This window comes from Lathamus discolor, chromosome 2, assembly GCF_037157495.1.
Source record: "Lathamus discolor isolate bLatDis1 chromosome 2, bLatDis1.hap1, whole genome shotgun sequence".
NCBI lineage: Eukaryota > Metazoa > Chordata > Aves > Psittaciformes > Psittacidae > Lathamus > Lathamus discolor.
The window spans coordinates 148255604-148273014 of NC_088885.1; the positions used below are offsets into that span (position 1 = coordinate 148255604).

Consider the following 17411-nt stretch of genomic DNA (forward strand, 5'->3'; position numbering starts at 1 on the left):
CTTTGCCCCCCCCCCCCCCAATAAGGTACCCAGTGATACATAAACACAGAAGGAATCTTGTATTTCAAATATGCATTTCTTCAAATTAAAGCCTCTCAGTTTTCCCCATGTGACAATTAGATGACAGAATGAAGCAACAGGTTCCATTTCTCATGAAGTCACTGGCAACACCACATTACCAAGCTGAGCTGAGTTGAGCTGTCGCCAAGACAGAGCAATAAGAACGAGAGACGAAGCATTTTAGAAGCATTTGATTTCATATGCTTGGCTCTCCTGCTGACTCTATGCAGCTGCATCAAAATCGAAAGGCACATACATGCCACACTGTTCTGTCTGGTGCACTTAATATGGACCAAGACTTTCTAGTTCAAGACGCACAAGTCCACAATCTCTTTTTGGTGACTCTATGGTATTAAACTGGACAAGTGGAGTCAGATGAACAATGAGTACCAAAAGACTCATTCAGAGGATGCTCCATGTGTCTCCAAATCAGCCAAGAGCCTCAAAAAGAATTCTAGCAGCTGTGCACATCTGGCAGGACAGAGAGAGCATACTGCAGAATACCAAGGTTACGCCAGGAAAAGCGAGTGATCTCTATCAATCCCACAAAGTCTGGAGGTGAGTGGAAGGATGTTTCCTCCCAGGGGACAATAAAGGATGAATAATCAAGTGTACAAAAAAAAAAGCTGTAAAATGTAAAAAGCCCAGGAAGGACACAGACTGCCAAAATTCATGGTGATAAACAGAGACAAAGAAAATGCCTTTACAATTTTGCAAATGATCCCACCCAAAAGCAGGTCATTTTCTTGAGTACTTTTCTCAACAGCAGGAGGTGGTGTCACAGTGCAGCTGCCAGGCACTCCCCAGAGACACGAAGACCACAAGGCTTCACTTCAGCTGAAATACGACTTAGCAAAAGAGACAGCAACAGAGATTAAAACTTTAATTTAAAACTTTGCCAACAAAAATTGATTACAAAAAGGGAAATTATCTGTACAAAATAAGAAAAGAGGTACTCATTTAACAAGAGACCATCATTGTCAGCATACACTGGAGGATGAACAGTGCTTCAGGTCAAGTGACAAGTGAGAAACAAATGAACCAAGCTTGTAATATGGAATTCCAAAGTGAATTTTCCATAAACCAATGTAAATTGACCTGAAGTAGCTCAAAAGCTAATCAAGACTTATCAGAAATCTACTTTCCTTGCAAACCTTTTTCTCTTGATTTAGGGAAGCAGAATGTGCTAGAAAGCAAGAGCCAGAACTGTGCACTGGGCCAGGGCAATGACTTTTGCCATGCTTCCTCCCACTCAAACCTTCCCTCTGGCCTTCTCGACAAAAGTGTTCTGCAATTTGAGTGTGCCAGGGGTTTAGCTGAGTCACAAACTATTGCATCTTCATGTAACAGTTAGGTCCTGACTCAAAATGAAGACAAATGCTTTGGAGACAGTGATATTACTATGACTAAAATGACCAGCTGCATCATGACTCCTATATAAGCGAAGGTTCTCAAACTTTGCACTTTGAGCATCAAATGACAGCTGTCGGTCAATAATAGATGAGTATTTACAACACTGTGGAGTCTTCTCTTCTGCCTACATTTTTTACAGGGACAAGAACATTGTTAAAACTCATCACTGAATAGACAAAAATGGCAGGTAAGTTCTGAACTCCAAGTTTCTGTAAAACCTAAGCACACAATGGGATCATTACCAGCCTTCTACACTTTTTGAGAAGCCACATCAAAACCTTGAGCTGCTATAAAGAAATAGAGCATGCATTTTTTTCAGGCAAGCCAGCTAAAACTTCCAGGCCAACTGCTTGCTTTCCACTCAGTTCCATACCCTATTGCATTGACAATTTCTTAAACCTTCAGAACCCAGGTTTACTGAAGAAACAAAGCAGTAATAAAAATGTTTTGGCCCATATTCACTTCACCTACTTACAGATACCTGAGACACCTAAGCTGGGGCAGAACAGCTTTCTGTGCTCTGCCTATCCAGTAAAAAAACCTTGCTAAAGGGAAATTTGGTCAGAGATTTGAATCTCATCCTAGTGAGAGTGCTCTTCTTTCTGCAACTATAAACCAAAAAGTAACCAACTATATTCCAACTCAGAAGTCTTGGTTAAGCTCAGAGTAATTGTGTTCCTGGCTTCAGTGTTGTCATTTATGTGAACCCAAGCCTTACCTTGCTCACTAGCAGCTCCCACCTAGGGGAGTTGAGGACAGCTACTTTCAAGAATGCCATGAGACATGTATGAGTCCTCCTTACAGCTGAGAAAACTGAGTAAGAAGCTTGCCCAAGTCCATGCAGTGAGTCAGTAACAACCTCACCTTGCAGCTTCCCGGATCTTCACCCTGTGCTCTGCCCATAGAACCCACTATGAGGAAAACTACTCTGTACAGAATCATTCCCTTTTCCATGCCAAAATGTTTCACCAAAAGTAATAAACAGTGTATGCGATGTCTTATTTGACAATGAAAGAGTCCTGAAGTAAAAAAACTGTTCTACTGTATCTTGACCCTTGAAAAAAATTATTTCCTGCTTTGATTCTTTGATGTCTTAAAGCTTTTAAGAGAAAGTTGAGGATTCAGATAACAAATATAATGCTGCAGTCAGTACCCTTTACAGTAACCACAATGATATGTTACATGTTCTAGCTTAAGAGTATTTGTGTGACCCAATTTTGCAATCAAAATAGAAACCTTGAAGCCAAGAATTCACAGAACTTAGGGGAAAAAGAAACAAGCCAGCTAACTTCATTGTGAACAGAGCAAGCCTTATAATATGCCACGAAGAGTTGAGAGATTTCAGCCCTGTTAATATGTTATTGCCATTTCAAATGAAAGCCCTCTTATCCTTAGTCTTGCCCAGCCCATGCTGTAGCAAGTAGGACAGCACAGCAAGAAAAAATACTCCCCTCAAAACACAGCCTAACAATGGAAATGAAACATTAGCACTTTGCTTTACGAATGCAGAAGATATCACTTAAATAATGTTTCCAAAGACCCTGGGACTCCAGTACAGCTATGGAAAAAGTCAGCCTCCTAAACTCAGGGGTTAGTTTGAATCATCTGCCTCACACTGAATTCTTAGCCTACCAGTCAACTAAGCTTTCAAGATACCAGGTGAGACATACCATTAGCTTGTTCCATCTCATCACGGAATAAGATGGCATAATGGATGTCTTTTGTGACACACAGACAATACTGTATAAAGAAGGCTTTTTTTTAATGGCAGAATCAAATTGGACACTACTGGCTAACCTGGAGTAAGATCTACATTTTTCCCTTCTGGAGTTTTTTATTTTCTCTTGAACCAGAAACATTCTTTTTAATCAGTTAAATCCAACAGTACTACAGAGAGCTCAGTTCTTAAGCATGCTCTGCACCAGGAAGGGTCGGTTCTACGTCCAATTAAAACTGAAGAGTTGGTGTTTTCCAAGGGCAGGAGTTCTTCACTGGTCACCTAGCCGGAAACCTTGGCCCCAGTTGTGTCTTCCACCACCCTGCTGATCTTCTGCAGCTCTTCTCATGCTAGCAGGTGGGACACCAAACCCTGACACTCCTCCTCTCCTATTTGGCAGCCAGCGATACCTAGGACAAGTCAGAAGAGGAGAGAGTTTGAGAAACAAATGTACCTTGGCTGTAAATGCCAGGCTACTTTTCCATGCACTTCCTTTTAGTTGCTAGACTTCACGATAATACCAGCTTTTCACAGTTTAATTCTCCACAGAATTCTTGCCAAATCTAAGCCCTCAGCGTAATGAGAAATGAGAACTGTGGGGAACTTCCATCTCTGGGATATGGTTACATAGAATAATCCAAACATAAGGGAAAAACCAGAGTGATCCAACACACAGCTTCTGCATTTTGCAAGGGATGCCACATGCATAGTCATTTCAGCTCTACAATACACTGAACTCCAGCAAATCCCTTGCCGAATTGACCACTAAAATCTACAGCTCACACATAAACCCCAGATTCCTTTATATAAGAAAAATATCCCTGTATAGAAAAAGTTGTTAATTATTTATTAAATGTATCTGTAATTCATCACAGAATCTTTTTTTAACAAAACATTAGAGTGCAAAGGCAGAATTTATTCCTTTGTAGAGATATTAGCTGTACTTCTGTTCCTGCTTCTCAAATACAGAGAAAAATTAAATACACCTATGAGGAATCAAGAAAATTGCACATCACTAACAAGATTGATGGCAGTTTCAGAGTTGTTATTACCTTGAAAGACATTTCAAAAAATCATTTTGTCTTCTAATCCTTATGGAAAATGTGGTTTACCAGAAGGGCTTGAAAACTCAAACATGAAGTTTGCTTACTCACTACAACTTGTACAGAAAGTATAACTGTAATTCAAGTTTGCATCTTCTACAACATAAACTACCTGTTTATGTTATAAAAAGGGTTAATTGAGTTGCTATCTAAAGTTTGGTACAGAAGGAATATTTACAACCCAAAAGGGCAACTGAAGCTACAAACTTCAGCTTCTGATGTAGTACTTAAATGCCAGAAGAGTGAAAAAGCACTTCAGAAACCAAGACAAGCAGTCTCAGTCAAGGTGACCAGTAAGGACTGCAAAACAGAATACGTATTTTAGACCTGAACAAGTCTACAACTGACTCCTACTATTGTTACAGGTTGCTGAACTGGTAGCTACTGTAATAATACATGGAAATACAGATAAAAGATCATTGACAGGAGAGAACTGGGGGTTTTATGGTAGTATCTGATAATTGTTACGGAGTTCACTTTACTACAGCTCAATTCAAAAGCAGAACTATGACTTTTGGTCTCACTCTTTAGAGTGGGCAAAGGACACAAGCCATCCATAGAGGTAACAAAGAACTCTCACATGGGCCATTTACAAGAAACTCAACATTTTTCATTACTCAGCAGCGCAGTCAATATGACAGTCTGAAGCAGGCTGATTTAGCTAAGTATATCACACCTTACAATCCCAGCAAATATGTCTGATGAACAATATAGAAAACTGGACCAAAGAAACAGTGAGCTATAGAATGAAGCCGGCTTACAGGAACTGAGGTGTGGACAGAAAATTCCTTCCTCCCAAATCCATTGGATATTTAAACATTAAGAAGAAATACAGGTGTCCAACCAGATTTCCTATCAGCTCATTGATGACTCTGCAAGGCAAAAGAAAAAGAACAGTTTCACAAATTGTCTTCTCTGAAAATAAATGAGTGCCCATCTTCTGCCAGTTACTACTGTTCACCTGCCATGGGCATTGCTGAAAATTTCCCTTCCCTCAGCATTTTACAGCCACTTCTAAAGAACAGCCAACCTTCTGTGCCAACACATCCACAGGCTGTTCCACCCTCCCTTCCAAGCCTTCTCTACAGTCTGCACTGAAAATGCAATTAAATACTTGTTTACACCAAGGAATTAGACCGTACAGCTATTAGTGTCTCAAATAATAGTCTGTTGAGCTTGAGAAGTTACTGCTGTTTTCACTGGACAACCTGTCTCCTGCTGTACTGAACTGTTTTGTTCCCAATTCTGAAAAAACACTGCTGAATGGAGGCCCTTGAGTATCTTCTGTCATGCATAGAAACACTAGGTATCTAACAGCAAGCAGTTTTCTCAAGTGACAGATGAGTCAGTAGGAGGCACAGCCAGAAAAGGGAATTTGGTTTTGCTGTACTATCTCCTCCTTTTGTAAATCAACCACGTAACTTCTTATTGTCACCAACTGTGTTACAGCGGCACCAAGAGGCCCAAACCCGTTGAGGGCACCAGTAAGAAAGACCGTGCACAGAGGGGATTTGTGCATCATGGAGTTTAGTCAAAGAAACCCAAGACAGAACAATGAATTCAGCAGGTGCTAATATGGCACTCTACTGCCGTTTTTCCTTACTTCAGAAGCTGATAAAAACATCAGGTTGGGCAAGGCTGTGAGGAAAAGTAGTTAACAGCACTATCAGAGTCAAGCTAAATTTGTTTCTAAAACTAGTAATGATGGCTGGTCATACAAGGTGACATCTTTCTTTACTGTCCAGTACTCTTTTAGTAAGAAAAAGGCCTAATACACAGATTTACTAGAAAATAAACCAAATTACTTTCCCCTCACCTACATCCTGTAGTTCTCACATGCATATCTCCTCTTTCCTTTTATCTTAAATGACCATCATGTAACACTAAGCATTGTCAGATTATACAGCTTTAAGCCTCTTATTTTAATATCACTTCTAAATTCAGCAATACATTCAATAGCTATAAAAGCTTTTATAACTTTAAACTAGCCATATAAGCAAATACATACGATCCACCGATGATATAGTTGAATCCCAGAATAACCCATGGAAGGTAACAGGCCTGAAAAAGAAAGTAATGAAGACAGAGAAGTTGTAAGTACAAGTTAAGGATATAAACCTGCTCAACTTCCCACTGCACTAGGAAGTGTGATTATCATCTCAATGTTGTAGGCATTACACAAACCCTTATATTACCTTAAGCAGATTCTATCTAACAAGGCAAGATACTCCAAACTAAGCCACCACTAACATTCTCAGACAAATATCACAGATTTAAATGTTTTAAGTACATGCCTCTTTTGCACTCTATGTTCCACAGCACACTTACATCTCAAAGTCCTAACATTTCTGATTTTAAGAAGGTCTGGAAACAACGATCAAAAGACTTCACTGAAGATCTGGTAGAAACAGATGAGGTTGCACAGGAACAATTTAAAGTATCAATATTTTGTCACTATATTCAGCTTTTATCCAGTTGAATATTTATCAGCAATTTTTTCCCTCTTTTCAGACTGATGAATTTCAGTTGTCAGGACATCTTTCAGTAAAGCCACACTGTATGGAAGACCATGAAGAAATTTCATCTTTGTTGCATCTCGAGGAGTATATAGCTATGTGAAAGCATGGGACATCTTTAGAGAAAATATAAATGTTTTACTCCTTATCTTCATGTGCATCTTCTGGGCAGAAACCTTTCCAATATCCTGTCTGACGTACCTTAAATCTTGTTCCAAACCAAAATGATACAATCATGTCTCTGTTCAGCTGGGCCCACACATAAAGTACTGACATGATGAGTGGAATCATCAGCAACTACAATGTCAAAAACAAGGCAAAAAGTTACCATTACTTTCACAGAAGCCTGAGAAACTTAAACAGGTAGCAGAAGCTATAAGCTTCAAAATGACTTTTCAGCATGATACATCAGCAAAAGCTTTAAAGAATCTCTGCCATCATGTGTCATAGATCTGTTCAAAGGTATTGAGAAAGTTAAGCAGAAGAACCTACTTGGTCATTCTCTTTTGCAAGACCATGCCAAAGCAAAGGGCTCCAACTTGCACCCAGGAAAGAGCAGCTGTGGCAAACTCTGCTCCCAACTGCTTGATAGCATACCTACACCAGAGTCAGTGATGTGCCTGTGCCACAATCCTTTCCATCACAACCCAGGGCACTAACCCAAACACACTCATCTGGGGCTAAGCTAATACACCAGATGAAGTCCTGCTCCACCAAACTGCCAGCTACGTCCCCCTCAGGGCACCACAGAGGGAAGGTGCATGAGTAAATCACCACTTTAGAGTACTGCAGCCAGCCTTGGCAAAGCCACCTTGGAAGATCTTGGAGTTAACCCATGCTCCATGCCAGGAGATGAGACTGTTTCAAATACCTCCTTACTGTGACTATGTATTAGCTGATGAGCTATTTCTAGTGAAACAAATATAAAGCACTATTTAAACTATCTGCTGATTTCTGAACTGAATACAGACTGTGCCAGCAACATTTCTGTGAGCTGGTTTAATACTATGAGCCAGCTGATGTGCTTGGAAGACAGGTTAAAAGTCTTCCCTTCAGGGGTGCCACTATTCAACAAGTTTCATGCTAAAGCCAGCACACGGGCACCAGTCCAGCTTTCCCCACACCCTACAGTGCACCAACAGCCTGACTCATCACACAAGCACCTTTGGGTCTTTATTTAAACCATTTTTATTTTACTGGGAAAAGAAAGTAATATCTAATTTCTTAAAGTATTACAGATGGAAACAGAAGCCCAGCTATCCTACTCTACCTTCTCACTTTCAAGCAAGCCACTCAATACAAGGAAAAAACCCTTACTTGGAAGAAAAGCACATCTGCACATCAATCAGCTAATTCTCTTTTAGGCAATACTTCGTATGCAGATATAAAACCATTTTAAGTACCATTATAAAAAATACAAATCAATACAATCCGTCTAAAATTCATGTAGCACATGGGTGGCTTCAGAATGCTTTTGAAGAATTCTGGGGCATCTTCCCCACAGCAGAAAAGGTTAAAGTGAATTTATGAACAGCCCTTAACAGAGCTCCGCATTGACTGCAGATGCACGATCACTATTTCTGTCTACCAGGGGAGCCTGAGAAGTGATCTAATAAATTCTAAGATAATTTTGTACAGAATATTAGATATTAGTGCAGGCTTTGAGTGACAGGGACAGAACAAGATGAGGAGAGAACAGCAGAGGCAGGCTGAAGACATGCAGTTATCTGATACTCTGTTGTGTCCAAGAAACACTCCTCCATTTTCCCCTTAATATCTGGGGAGATAAGAACTACCTCACAGAAACTGATTTCTTTAGACTAGTATTTTAATCATTCTCGTGAGGATTTTGCACTTCACAGTTCTGATCTGAATCTGCATCTTTCCCCAAAAAGATCTTCTGTTGGCAAATAAAAGGCACACTAAATTTAAAACTAATGAACCCAAGAATCATTTTTAGATAAAAAAGTAAGACTGCAGATCCACATTCAACAGAAGAAACAGAGCATAGGTGACATCTTGTGTCCATTTTAGTAAAACACTTAATGCTTCCTGACTGCACAAAGAGCCAGTATTCACTCCCTGACTCCCGAACTAAGTCAGGAATGGCAGAGTTAGATACAGGCTTGTAATGCCAGCTGAGGCTGAACCAAACTTAAAACCTAACAATACACACACAGCAGTCCATTTTGATACAAAATAAACGAGCCCAGCTTAACTATATCCCATAGTTATGTCGATAATGCTGTTTATAAAGTCATTAAGCAGCCAGAAAGTTCCATAAGCTTATTATACAAGAAACCGACCCACACTTACCTGCATGTCCATTGCCAAGCCAGTTATCTATCATTGCATCATTGAGGAAAATGCAGTAAAACCTGATAGACTAGAACAAAACAAAGCTGCACACACACACTGAACACACATGCAAAAACCTTTAATATTTAAAACTGCGTAGTATTAAGTTAACCACTGGAAAAAATGCAAAACCTCCAATGATTTACAGATTTACACACTTAGTTGCATTAACTGCTCTTCAGTAGCTTTTCAAGCTACCTCCTCAAGTCATTACTCCAAGGGCTGATGGACTGGCCTTTCCTCCCTGATGAAACTGGCAAACTACAAACTCAATCAGTCCATAAAAGCATGTTACAAGTCAACAGATGGATTCTTTCATTAGTTTTTTTAAAGACTAAAGTGTTGGTTTTCTAACTAAATAAATATCAGATCATTAAAAAAACCCACAATATATTGACACTGAGTCACAGGGAAAAAAAATAATTTAAAGGCTTTTAATAGTACTCTCCTACCTTGGAACCCAAAGGATCTACTTGCTGTAGTAACTACTGAGCAGAAACAACTGCTGAAGAACTTTGCTTTGATCAGAATGCTTTTAACATTTCATGAATGTGTGTAAAATAGCATCAAGCATTTTCCCAGATCACGTTTACAGGTTGCTCCTTACATCATATAGGGAACAAGCAACTGGAAGCTTTTAAATGACCACTTTGAAAGTCAAGTCACAATCAGATTCACCTAATAGCTCACAGGCAACAGCCTGCAATCACAATGCAGCTGGTAGTTTTCTTAACATAACTAAACGCATGTTGTTTGCCCGGTTACTGCTGTGGTTCAACAGGACTAGCAGGAGCAGCAATTCCTTCCATAGAGTGGAATGCAACTGAAGATAGTTAATCTATTGATAAAGGCAACAGCATTTCTACAGGCTAGCTCTTCTGGCTCTATCCAGTTCACATTGATGTCACCACTCCCTTTTTTCCACATGCTGTGCCATCACAAATTGCTACAAGGAAGTGGCAACAGCACAGAATAGGAGCATCTCCAAGGATGGAGGTCTTACAACATCTCTTGACAGCCTCTGACAGGGCAGATTCAGGCTAAATATAAGGAAGAAGTTTTTTATGATGAGGGTGGTGAAACATCACCTACAGAGAGGTAGTACATGTTCTATACTTGGAAACCTTCAATGCCAGGTTGGATGGAGTTCTGAGCAACCTCATCTAGTTGAAGATGTTCCTGCTTACTGCAGAGGGTGGGAAGTTTGAACTAACTGACTTTTAAAAGTCCCTTCCAACCCAAACTACTCTATGGTAAGACACGCCTGAGCCTCCGGTTCTCCAGGCTACACAAGCCCAGAGCTCTCTCATCTTCTCATGTGACAGCTGCTCCAACCCTTTAATCACCTTTGTGACCTTCCACTGGACTCACTCCTGTATGTCCATGTCTCTCGTATTTGGGAACCTGGAGCATGATGCAGCCACCTCCATACATCTCACAATGGCTAAACAGAGAGGAGCAATCACCTCCCTCAAGCTGTTAACAGTGCTTTGCCTGATACAGCCTATGAGGCCAGTGGCCACCTTTACCACAATAGCACATTGCTGGCTCAGGGTCAACCTGGTGTCCAGGAGGACACCAGGGCCTTTTCTGACAAGCTGCTTTGCAGAGTGCCAGTTCCCCAGTCTTTCCTGGTGCCTGAGGCTGTTCCTCCCCAGGAACAGGACAACATCCCTTTGCTAAGTTTCATGAGATTCTTGACCAACACATTTCCCAAGCCTCGAAAGGTCCCTCTGAATGGAAGCACAACCATCTGGTCTGTCAACAGCTCCTCCCAACTTTTGGTATCCAAAACTGAAAAGAAAATTCAGCAAAACAGCGAAGTTCATGGAAAAACTGTGTCCCAACAGTCCTAAACCAACAAGCCCAGCTTCTTCAGGAAGTTCGTTCAGCACACTGCTTTGACAAACGCAGCTGACTTGTACCCAGCAGGTAAAGGGTCTCTCCACAAGCCACCTGAATTTCCAACTCAGGGAATAGCAGAGATCAGACCTATTTGCACAGGGCAGCTTAAACACACTAAATTCACTCTTAGCTCACGCAGCAACCCCTAGAAGTGGCTAAATGAAGGAACACAGTGAACAAGCACAGAATCCCACATAGCACAAGCTGAACTTTATGTAAGTAGAACTCTAGTCCCCAGGTCACATACTTGTATTAGCACATGTATTAGTATTCTCCCTGCAAACCACTTGCTACCTTTCCAGAGATATGAAAAACTCACCTGTGAACATTTGCTGCATTAAAAAACTTATTAGTTGCTAAAACCTGGCCTTTGAACATATTTCAGGCAGAAACAGGAGAACCAAAATATTCTATGTTTGATGATGAGCAGAAGGATACAACAATGCAGATCCAGTTAAACAGCAGCATGAACATGTAATCTGCTGGCCTTCCATCAAAAGCCCCTGTAAATAAAAAGAATTATTAGGAAAGATACTGAAATCTTGATAAGAATATAAGAAGATTTTTTTTACATTAGGCAGTCTAAGAAAAGCTCAGCTAATAACAGTTGTGCCTTTGCATGTAGTCTGTGGTTTATCGTTTTTATTTAATTTTAAAAAGCCTTAAAATAGAACAACCTACAGACCAAAAAATAAGATATTCAGCCTACTGCATTAAGTGCACAGTGTTTCTGTTTAAAAAAGAACACACTTTAATTCTGGAGATAAGTGGTTTTAACTTCATAGAACTTCAAATTAGAGTTGGACCCCATCCTTTGTAAGAAGCTGCCAGTCAGAAGCACACAATAAAGAAATATACTTGCAGAGCAAAGGCAGAGACACCACGTTTAACAATAGTCATGTGAAAACCAGTCTTCACTTAGGCAAATTGCATCCTCTTTGCATCATCTGCTCAGACTCAAGAGATACAATAGTTTTTATACTCCAGAAAAATTAATGTACATGACAAGGAAGGTACACATGCAGATCATTCTGTTCCTTCTTCTAAGCTGAATTGTTAGCTTCATTCCCTATTTCAAACGTGTGTCAAATTTTTTCAGGACAGCGGAAATAAAAAACACCCACAGACAAAAACCAGAGTAACATTCCCTGCAGGTCATACTTTATGAAATTCCATTTAGATGCCCAGCTGAGTTTGGGACCTGGCAGAGACAAGGGTTAAACACTCACACACCCAACGGCTCCTTGCAAACATGAAAATCATAAGCTCTCAGTCTTGCAAACTGTGGCAAAGGGCAGCCATGGACCTCTGCATCCGAGCAAGACTCATACCAACTGCCGCATAGCCCCCCCCAGACAAGGAAAAGCCTGAGAATACTGCTGAAACAGACCCAAAGCACTTAGTGGCAAACTCAGAGCACTACAAATAAGCTGAATTATGTGCTAATAATGAAACGAAATGCCTAGGAAGAAGGCCACTGCTTAATGTTAGCACTGTTGACTTTCTACAGGTATTTTACATGTCCCCAAAAGATTAAAGAAAGAAAACTCTATCTTTAAGCATTACCTTTTTAGAATAACTACAGGAGCTCAGCCTATGTAAACCAAAATTCATCTTTTAGTCATTTTATTATTTAAGTCCAGCCATGTAAGTTATATGACAGGAGGAAAAAAACCCCGTAACATTTAATAATATCCTTTGAAAAGTTTTAAAGTTGGAGAACTACATAAACTGGAAGTTTTTCCTTACCATTGCCATGCAACAAATACAAACAAATAAAAAGGAAGCCAGCTAACCCTATAGAGACTCAGCACAGGAATTCCTCCAGAATAGGAAGAAATCAAAGCAAATGTTACCCCTTTAAAGTTTTTCACTTCTCATTACCTAGGAGATTACTAAAAATAACATTGGACAAACTATTTAAGTTGACTTTCCAGTATTTCTGTAAGAAGACTGAGCTGCACACTGTCAAAAAGCTGAGCACAAGGGCAAGGTGAGCTCTAGCCCACTAGGTCCTTCAATAGGGCCCAGGGTATAATCCAGTCGTCAGGGACAAGAGGCAGACTCATAACCTCATCACCCATACTGCTGGGGAGTGAGCTGCATATTCTGCTTTCTCTGTTGATATTTGTTATGTTCTGCTCCAACAGAAACAAAACAAAACCCCATCAAGCTCCTTTTCCTCAGGAAGCTACAGGTCAGCTTGTTCAGAAAGCACAAGCACAGTACAAAACCATATGGGGATTTTTGACAGATAAATTTGAAGCTAGCATGCAATACTAGTGTATGCTCAAAAACCACGTGCAACCCTGAAAATAGAAGTTTCACTTCCTCAGTTTCACAGACAAAAGGAGGCATAGACCCATGGATCCACGCTGATTTCCACCTGTGAACACATTATCAGGAACTTATACATCATCCACTCTCAAAAGGATTCAAGCCTTTTTTTAGAGGGGAGGACTGATCTAATCAAGAACTTCATTTATACATAGAAAAATTACTATAATATAAAAGAAACACATTGATTCAAACAACAACACAGCTGACTTCCCAGTTTCAAAATCCAGATGGCATTGTACAGCAGGAATGTCAATTTACTGCTGAAAGAACTAACTTCCTTTCATGAAACTTCTGCCACAGCACAGACAACCAGAGCATTTTGTAAGTATATGTACAAGCAGTGATGTCTTATAATTTGCCTATATTAATTCAGAACTCTTACTACACATAGCTTTGCACAGTAGCTGCCAGCACCCTCATGTGTTCACAATACACTGCAGAAATGAAGGAACTGTTTCTAGCTATTAAACTACTATTTACTTTAACTAAGAAAACAACCAAATACAATCTGACAGCACTCCTCCATATCACTGTTACTATTACAGCTTACATGGGATTCTACAATGCTGTCTGGATGACAGGCTTAGCAGGGATCTCTTCTCTATGGTGGGACTCCCCAAACATCAGCGTGCAATGCATTTCCACTTACACCATCAGTTCTAAAACGCCATTAGAACTACAGTGAAATTCTTGTTCATCAAGGCTTTCAGAAGGAGCTTGGCTTCGCAAGTAATTTAATTATTTACTTCCACTGAAAAAAATTTCTCTCTAGCTTTAATGAACTGTGCAATGCAAAATGAAATCAGTTTTAAAGCCACCTTGTAACAACAATCCCTTTTTTGAAATGATCCATTCTCTGGTCTCCTTTCTTCCACTCTTAATTTTTCCCTCTAACTGAAAATCCGTCTTGTTCCTTAGCTTTTTCACATTTCTGCTTGACAGAGCATACACGTAACACACAGAATAACACAGGCAAGCATCCCTTTTAAAAGAAAGAAAAAACTGACATTGTTACCTTCTCAAGATGGATAAATCCATTGTTATATATGCTTTGTCATCCTTCTCTGTTAAAGGATATCAGTCACAAGAAAACAAGAGGTAATGTCACCTTTTAATCTCCCTCACCCATTTCCTGAAATCCAACAACAAAAAGCACCAGGCCTTCCTATTGAAGCTTTGTGCAGTTCTTGTGTCCTCAACATAAAGAAGACATGGAGCGGTTGGAGCAAGGCCAGAGGAGGCCATAAGGATTATCAGGGGCTGGAGCACCTCCCATACAAAGACAGACTGAGAAAGTCGGGGCTGTTCAGCCTGGAGTAGAGAAGGCTGCATGGCGACCTCCTAGGAGCCTTTCAGTATCTGAAGAGGGCCTACAAGGGTGCTGGAGAGGGATTCTTCATCAGTGACTGTAGCGACAGGACAACGGGTAACGGGTTTAAACTTAAACAGGGGAAGTTCACGTTAAATATAAGGAAGGAGTTCTTTACTGTGAGGGTGGTGAGGCACTGGAATGGGTTGCCCAACGAAATAGTGAATGCTCCATCCCTGTCAGTGTTCAAGGCCAGGTTGAACAGAGCCTTGGGTGACATGGTCTAATATGAGGCATCCCTGCCATGGCAGGGGGGTTGGAACTAGATGATCTTAAGGTCCTTTGCAACCCAAACCATCCTATGATTCTAGGAGTATCAAGTTCAGATCCTAAATGAACAGGCTCCCTGCCAAAGGGAAGGAGCCAGTCACAGAAAAACCATTTTCAGAGCAGTTTCCCATTGACCAACATAAGCGGGCACAGAGATGAGTCACCTTTTTCATGGTTCTGCCCGAATCAGCCGCAACACCATCACCACAAACGTTCCCAACAGAAGCTCTATCTGATAATGCTTAGTCTCTTATCAACTCCAGGCAGAGTTCACCGTGTACATACAATTTAACAGATAACATACCTGTTTCTAATCGCGATGAATATTGATACAAGAAATACAAATTCACCAAGTAGAGAAATCCTGTTCCGGGTCCCACTGGGAAGAAGAAAGTTGCAGTTATCGGCCGCCAGATCTGTCCAGATCAAAAGGGGAAGATGGATTTATATATTGTAGAATGAACACATACGCATAGCTTTCTTGCTCTCATTCGCTATCAATTACTTGGAAGATTAAGCAGGAGATTAAAATAGCCCAAGTATCGATTATTGCTGCTTCAGCAGCTTTTACAGCTGGCTTTTTGTTTTGTTGATCGGGGCTTTTTTAAATCTGACAAGCAAAGCTATTAAGACAGAACTTCCCAGATTGCTTCCATCACATCTTCAGTATTGAGTCTTTATTGCAGTGGAAAAGGGATAGGCTTGCAAGGATACTACCCCATTTTAAAAGCACCCATACAGAACCCATCCTTACCTGTTGAACAGAGGCCAAGAATTCACACAATAGCCTTTAGTGCTTCATTCCAGACAGCACACACTGCTCTGAGTGTGCTGCACCTGCTTCAGAGTGTCCCAGCTATCAATACTGGGCACAGCAAACTGCATGGCAGCACACAGCTAGGGCAGAATACATCTGGCCATTTATGACTGAGCTTTTTAAGCAGCAACACCTCCAAACAGAGTACTGGGATCCCCAGTTTCAGAAGGAATAAATTTTGGGGACAGTATGTGAAACTAACTACAGAGAGCTCTATCTTTTATTTTCTCACCACTCAGCCTTTTTCACTGAAGATATAATGAATGTATATAATGTATTTTTAAAGGTTGGAATCTTTTATCATCCTTCACTTTCATTCTCAGTCCATCCAATGGGTGCTCTCCCCCTACACTCCTGCAAACCAGAACACTGCACCTGTAACCTCTCAGTGTGAGGAAAAAGACTATAATCAGACTCTGACCACTTTTGATACTGCTAACACACCCAGAAACACTGCACATCTGAAACCTCGGGACTTCAGCTGTTAGTTTATGTCAACCATAGCTAGGCACAGCTGACAATCCCAAATACACAAGCGTTTTCAAATTCCCAGCAAGAAGCTACAAAAGATGCTCTTCTTTAGCCTTGCCTCAGTAGCGTCAGAGCAACTGGCTCGGGACTGTTGCACATCTGCCTGTAGCCCTTATTTCTCAAACTCACAATCGCAGAGCAGAAGCTGGGCAAGTCACCTGAAGTCACAACCACAGGTTTTATGACTGGAGAGTGCCTTGGCACAACCACCGGTGCCATCCAAAACAATTGCCCCTAAAACCATAGGGGAAGAAACACACCAGATTGAGACGAAAGAGAAACTACAGGACCTCTGAGGGGCTCCAACCCGTCTTTCTCCCACCCAGGGTCCCGGGCAGGGCCAGACACCACCGTCTGTCACCTCGGTGTGGAGCCCGGGGCCTGCAGAGGCAGACAACAGCTAAACCCGGGGCTCAGCCGCAGGCCTTATGTAGCTTATGCAGGAACCCGGGTTCCCGCTGGAGGTGATCGCGGTGACTCTAACGGGCTGCTCGGTGGCTGATTCCCTCCGGGGCGGCAGCGACAGGGCCGGGGCCCAGCCCCCGCGCAACCCTGGCCAGGCCGCTTACTACAACCCCCAGAATGCCCAGCGCGCCCCAGAGCGGGCTCCCTGCCGACGCGGGCTCCGCGGGGCACACCGGGAGCTGTAGTGCGGCCCGTACCTGGAAGCGGTTGATGAAGGCGTCGGACCAGAGGAAGAGATAGACGGGGCTGACGAGGCCCAGTTTGCCGATGAGCGGCACCGCGATGGAGCCGGCGAACCAGTAGCGGGTGATGAGCGGGATGCTCCGGAACCAGTCCCCCAGGTCCGACATGTCGCTGCCGTTGTCACCGCCGCCGCGGCCTCGCCACGAACCGGCCGCTGAGGGGAGGGAGAGGCGAAGCTCCGTCAGCGCGGCCCCCGCCGCCGCCCCAGGCAGGGAGGGCAGTCCTGCGCCAGACGTGGCGCCGCCGCACTCAGCCGAGCCGCCACCACTTCCGGCCCTGCCCCTCGGCAGCCGGGGCAACCGCA

The 17411-nt window shown here is 41.9% G+C and overlaps 1 protein-coding gene across 1 annotated transcript; it reads right to left on the reverse strand.

Annotated features, from left to right (window-relative positions):
- Positions 1 to 3216: 3216 nt before the first annotated feature.
- Positions 3217 to 17410, reverse strand: DERL1 (derlin 1). The gene is made up of 8 exons (XM_065668892.1): positions 17062 to 17410; positions 15356 to 15467; positions 11511 to 11575; positions 9126 to 9152; positions 7011 to 7106; positions 6302 to 6354; positions 5055 to 5165; positions 3217 to 3600 (listed from the first exon to the last, which is right to left on the reverse strand). Exons 1-8 carry the CDS (start codon positions 17212 to 17214, stop codon positions 3462 to 3464), a joined length of 756 nt encoding a protein of 251 aa, XP_065524964.1. The 5' UTR covers positions 17215 to 17410; the 3' UTR covers positions 3217 to 3461.
- Between the last annotated feature and the right edge of the window lies 1 nt (position 17411).